Raw genomic sequence first — 6,619 nt, forward strand, 5'->3', positions numbered from 1 at the left:
TTCTAAGATAGTTAGAGACTAAAACCTCTGAAAACATTTTTGAACTTCTGATTATTTACGCATAAAATATCTGCTAATAAATACTAGAACTGATACATAAAATTTTATAATGTATGAAAAAATTTGAAATATACGATGAACACTCGTAGAACTCACGAACGTGGTATTCGTGGCTATGGTAGAGGCCGTAGGGGGCTCGAGCTGAGTCTTCCTCTCTAGACAGTATGCCAAATTTAGACACGAGTGAGACACCGGTTTCACCTGCTACTGAGGCTGGGTCTCAAAGCCGTTTGACTGGGGACGACGCGTTGTCTCAAGCCATGTTGAGGGTATTGGAGAGGGTCGCTGGACCCCATTTTGGATCTGAGGGTCGTGGATCGGTAACTGAGCGACTCCAATCCAATGGTGCTAAGCTATTTAGGGGTGTCACTAGAGTCGCCCCTACTATGGCCGAGTGTTGGTTAGAGGCCACCGAGAGGATCATGAATGATATAGACTGCACTCTTAAGCAGAAACTTAAAAGTACAGTCTCTTTGCTTCTCGACGAGGCATATCAGTGGTGGTTATCGGTTGAGGAGGATAGTGAGCCTGATCGTCTGAACTGGGGCTTCTTCAAGACTACCTTTCATGGGAAGTATGTGGGAGAGAGCTATGTAAATGCTCGTAGGCGTGAGTTCATGAATCTCATGCAAGGTGATAGATCTCTGGCCGAGTATGAGGCCGAGTTTTTGAGGTTGAGCCGCTACGCTCAAGGCATGGTGGCGTCTGAGTACGAGAAATGTGTTCGCTTTGAGGACGGTCTGAGGGATAAGTTGAGGGTACTGATTGCTCCACAGAGGGAGTGAGAGTTTGCGATTTTGGTAGATAAGGCGAAGATCACCGAAGAGGTTAAGTGTGTGGAGCGCCAAAATAGGGACCGAGAGAGGGGAAAAAATAACAGAGGTTCGGAGCCCTTTAGTTCAATTCAGAGGCTTAAGAAACAAGCCAGACCTGATGGGCTGGTTAGAATGGGGGTTCCTGTCACTCCTACTGGGATTCAGCCATGTAGAGGTTGTGGTAGGCGCCATCCCGGCCAGTTTTGGAGGAGGATAAGGGCTTGTCAGAGGTGTGGGTCTTTGGAGCATCATATTAGAGAGTGTCCACAGCAGGCAAATCAAATGCAAGGTTTAGGACCAGGTTCTGTACAGCCTCAGAGGGTAGTTCAGCAACCGTGTAGGGGCCGTGGACCAGCTAGGGGTGGTAATGGTTTGGGCTGTGGGTAGAGAACACTGGGTAGAGGTGCTAGTCAGATAGAGTCAAGGCAACCTGCACTGGTTTATGCTGCTCGACACCGAGAGGATAGAGATGCTCCTGATGTTATCAACGATACGTTCTTTATTTTTTATGTACCTTATACTGTTCTGGTAGACATAGGTTTTACGCACTCATATGTAGCTAGTACTGTTTCTGAAAACTTGGGGATGTCTATTGAGAGAACTTCTAGTGAGATTACTGTATAGAGTCCGTTGGAATGTTCCGTTAGAAGTGCAAGGGGCTATATTTTTGGCAAATCTGATGGAGCTTTTGTTTGGGGAGTTCGACTTAATTCTGGGTATGGACTGGTTGGTCGAGCACCGAGTTAGTTTAGATTGCGCGACTAAAAGGGTCGTTCTAAGGACCGAAGATGATAAGGAATTGCTTGTGATCGATGAACGTCAAGATTCTCTATCTAATGTGATCTCCGCTCTTGTGGCTGAGAAACTAGTTCGGAAAGGGTGTGAGGCGTATTTGGCTTACGTCAGTGTTTCTATTTTTGAGGACTATTCTATCAGGGATATCAGAACAGTGAGGGATTTTTTAGATGTCTTTCCTGAGGAGTTACCGAGTTTACCTCTGAATTGGGAAGTTAAGTTCGAAGCATCTACCGGGTACAGCTCCGGTGTCTATTACTCCATACCATATGGCACCGAAGAAGCTTACAGAGCTTAAGGCTCAACTTCAAGAGCTTTTGGACCATGGTTTCATCCGCCCTAGTGTGTCTCCGTGGGGGCACCAGTTTTGTTCGTAAAGAAAAAGGATGGCACCATGGGGATGTGTATTGATTATCGGCAGCTGAATAAACTTACTGTGAAGAATAAGTATCCACTTCTGAGGATCGACGACCTATTTGATCAGTTCTGAGGGGCTTTAGTGTTCTCAAAAATAGATCTCCATTCTGGGTACCATCAGCTTAGAGTTAAAGAAGCTGATGTTCATAAGACTTCATTTAGGACTCGTTATGGCCATTATGAGTTCCTAGTTATGCCTTTTGGTCTGACAAATGCTCTGGGAGAAAAATAGGGGATTGTATGGATATCTTTTATTCTTTTTTCAATTTTTTAATTGTTTTTGTTTTCTCTCTCTTGCTAATTCCCAAATTTTTTTTGACGTTCTCTTCTTGTTCCGGCAAAAATATGTTGCTTTCTTACGTCTGAAATTCTGTCATTCAATTCTGATTTTCTGTTCCTCGGTTCTTTGTGAGATTTGGCAAGTGTAGGGGGTGAGTTCGTGTTGATTGGGGTAGTCGTTTCTTAAGTTGCTCAAATCGATCTTTATGCTTTTCTCTGTTAGTTGATTTTGAGTTTTTAACAGCAGAGAATCGTGAAGAATGGGGCACTCCTCTTGCTGAATCGTAGTCTGAATCGCTTGGAGTTTTGGGGTAAGTGATGAACACTTGTTCTGAACTATTTTCAGTTTATGGGTTCGGTTAGTTGTGAATTAAGACTAATTTTTGAGGATCTGTTTTATCAATTTTAGGTGTTGTTCAGCTCGAGATTGTTTCCGCATAAAAAACATACCAGGTGTGTACGCCAAACGCAGAAAATCAAACTTCGGCAAAAGCTAAAAAACTATTCTGTCGACACCACACGGTCATGTGCTTGGCCATGTGGTTGGCCGTGTGTGAGACACGATCGTGGGGTTGACGAAGGTATGGCCTTGTAGTGGCTTGAGTACGGCCGTATGGGCCCACAAGAGCATGCCACAATGGCGTGTGGATTTTAGATTTCGGCGTGTGGGCCACACAAGGCCGTGGGTCCATAACTCGAAAATTTTGCTTAGGGTCACATAGGTTGTTCTTATCGACCCTAGGCCTACTTTAAGGTCGGTAAGGTCTAACCAAACCCTATTTTGTGTGCTATGATATTCTAATAGACTAATATGAGTAGGATACTAAATGTATGTCTGACTGTACTGTTTAAGCAAACATGTTAAATCTATTATTACTGCATCTGTACTTGGGGTGGGGTTTGTACATGTGGAGGAAGTGATCTATATGGCGAGATTTCGCCTATATTTTGGCAACTTGACTGCATATTATCTGTAATGTGTCGCACCGACACTATATGTTGTGTAGGGATGGGTGGATGTTTTTAACCCCACATGGTGTGATGGGATGGTCGAAGATGGTGTGTAAAGGACGGGGGTAAGACTCACTCTATCTGTTTTGTTTATCTGCTATCTGTATCTGTATCTGTAAAGGACTTTAGTCTGAGTTTGAATCTGAATCTGACTGGGTATGTGATATCTGTTTGTAATGCATGCCTATTTCTATTGGGTTACACACTGAGTTTACGAAAACTCACATTTGTTTATCTGTTCTGTTCAGGTAATCCACAGGCTTAGGTGGATCGGTGCGACGGAGTCTTACGGTGACCACGAGATCGTAAATTGACCTTAAATATTGGTTTTAATTACATTAAGGATTATTTTTGGGAGTTTTGTATTTATTGGACTCTCTGGACTGTTGGTTTTTAAGTTTTTTTTGGGAGCATTTTTATTCTTTTATTGCGATACCTGACTGTAATCTCGGTTTTTCAAAAACAAATATTTTTTTCTGAAAATATGAGCTAGATTTCCAAAATATAACGATTTTAAGACTTTCGCTATGAATTATGATTTGGCAAATAAATAAATTAAATAATGTTTCCAATAAAAGTTGTAATAACGAAAATGGGTTACAATGCTTCAATGGATTTGCACTGTTTTTAAAACCCCTCTATTGTAACATTACCAGATTCGACCATAACATCTAGGCCGGGTTTGTGGTGTTACATATCATCAATGAGGGTAATAAAATATTTATTCCTCCTCTAGTTTGAATAAACTTTAAGTCAAAAATATCACTATGTATTAGATCAATTGATTCGACATTTCTTTCAACAGATTGAAATGAAGACCTTGTTAGTTTTTCATTGACACACGTTTCACATTGATGATTATAATTAATGTGAAATGAAAGAATGTGCTCTAAGTTAATTAATCTACATAAATTATTAGAATTAACATGTCCAAGCCGACCATGCCATAAATAAAATGACTCAAGCATATAAACAGAAGAAGAAGCATAATTCTTATTCATAGTATTAGCTTTTACAGAGATAGCATTGAGTTTCCACAAATCATTTAATACACATCCCCCTCTTACAAATGTCCCCCTTTTTGACAAAAATAACTTCTAGGATTCAAATACCATCCTAAAGCCATGTATACTTAGGAGCGTCCCAGAGACAAGATTCTTGCGTATGTCAGGCACATACAACACATTCTAAAGTTTCAACTCTTTGCTAGAAGTCAGCTTCAAAATCAAAATGCCTTTTCCTTTCATCTTGGAAGTTGCAACGTCGCCCATATAGAGTTTCTCCCCTTTCTCACAAGGATCCAACTCAAAAAATGAGTCCTTTTCATAACAAATATGACATGTGACACTTGTATCAAGCCACCATTCTCTTGAATTTAAATCAACCAAGTTGACTTTAGAAATAACAGCGCAGAAGTCAAGATCATATACTTCCTTAGAAATATTTTCCACAGTGTTGGCCTCTTTTGTTCTGACCCTCTTTGAAGTCTACAATCAGATGACTTGTGTCCCATCTTATTGCGATTAAAGCATTTTCCTTAGAATTTTGGCTACTTGAAGACAATGCTTTTTAGTCCTAGTTTAAACCCAATCTGAGACTATTTTCTTTTCTTGGAGTCCTTCTTGACTTCCACTACGTTTGCCTTGGCAGAGTTAGGATTGGTTGCTTTGTTTAGCCTTTTAGTCGCACCTGGGTTGTCTTCTTCAATTCAAAGTCTGATAATAAGATATTCCTTTGTCATTTCCTTTCTCTTATGCTTAAGATAGTTATTGTAGTCATTCCAAGTAGGGGGAAGTTTTTCAATAATGCCTGTCATCTAAAAGGATTCACTTATATCCATCCCTTCTGTGAGAATACCATGAATGATCAATTGGAATTCTAGCACCTGATTTATAACAACTTTAGAATCAACCATTACAAAGTTTAAGAACTTGACAACTAAGAATTTCTTAGCACCAACATCTTCAGTTTTGTATTTATGGTCCAACAATTCCCATAATTACTTAGTCGTTTTCTTGATACTGTATACTTCATAAAGTTCATTAGATAAACTGTTCAAAATGTAGTTACAACATTGGAAATCAGAGTTGTTCCATGCTTCGGCAATGCTGAATGCGGTAATATCATCTTCCTCATCCTCTCTAAAAATAAGAGGATCATCCTTTAGAAATTTTTCCATATTCAACATGGTCAAATAGAACAACATTTTCTATTGCCATGTTTTAAAATTCTCTCTAGTAAATTTCACAGGCTTTTCATTGTGACTTATAGTCACAGGTAATGTTTGGATCGCAGCCTAAACCTAAGCAGCAAAAATCGCCTCAGCCTTTGAATTGGATGAGTTGTTTGACGTATGAGACATTTTCCTGTATTCAGAATGAAGAATCTGAATCTTTATATAAATTAAAATCTGAAATAGAAGTATAAACCAATCTTAAATAAGTTACGATGATAATCTGTACGCCTTAGATTAAAACTACAACAAATGTCATGTCGTAAGGTTGTAATAAAATATAATATCATATGTAGTATTAATATGTCAGTAATAATGATAATGCAATACAATGCAATAATAGTACCATAACAGAATACCTATAATCGGACATAGTTGAAAATTAAAAGAAGAATTTTGTTGAGATCTATATGAATAGTTTCTTTAAGACAGATTTGACCTCTCCTCGGTGTTTTGATAACGTTGAACATTTGTTTCCTAGGATACAACAGTAAACGATCACAGTAGTAGCACAATAACAGTGATCGATAGAACACAATCTTGCCTTTCTCTATCATTAGGAGAAATGAATTTAGAAGTAATTTTTGATATTGATGGTTTTTGAAAATGTGTTTTTGAAATCTCCTAACTTTACTTTATATAGAGGAGAGGAAATGAATGAAGAGATTTAGACTGATTCATGAAGAATTTTGTTGAAAAATTAATAAATATAAGTGAATAGAGACAATGAATGAAAAAAATGCAATATCAAACCAAGAGATACAATTGTTCAAAAGATACAACTATATAAAAAAATGCAAGAAACACAATTGTTTAATTTGATCATCAATTTATCATTCCTCACTCAACAATTATTTTCCAACACGTCCCACACAAGGGGCTCTCATATACTGGTGTGCACCGTTCTCCGTATCATTTAATCTCCTTTCCTAACTTAGTCCAATCGAACCTTCCTCCAAGCCATATAAATATAATGCATATGCAACCCGTGTATAAACATCTGAACCTC

At 38.7% G+C, this 6,619-nt stretch overlaps 1 protein-coding gene across 1 annotated transcript; it reads left to right on the top strand.

Moving 5' to 3' along the window:
* The first annotated feature begins 224 nt into the window (after window positions 1-224).
* On the top strand, window positions 225-845 carry LOC105765935 (uncharacterized). Its single transcript, XM_052630333.1, has one exon. The coding sequence runs from the start codon at window positions 225-227 to the stop codon at window positions 843-845; it is 621 nt and encodes a 206-aa protein (XP_052486293.1).
* The last annotated feature ends 5,774 nt before the right edge of the window (window positions 846-6,619 follow it).

The sequence above is a fragment of the Gossypium raimondii genome, chromosome 5 (assembly GCF_025698545.1).
Source record: "Gossypium raimondii isolate GPD5lz chromosome 5, ASM2569854v1, whole genome shotgun sequence".
Classification (NCBI taxonomy): Eukaryota; Viridiplantae; Streptophyta; class Magnoliopsida; order Malvales; family Malvaceae; genus Gossypium; species Gossypium raimondii.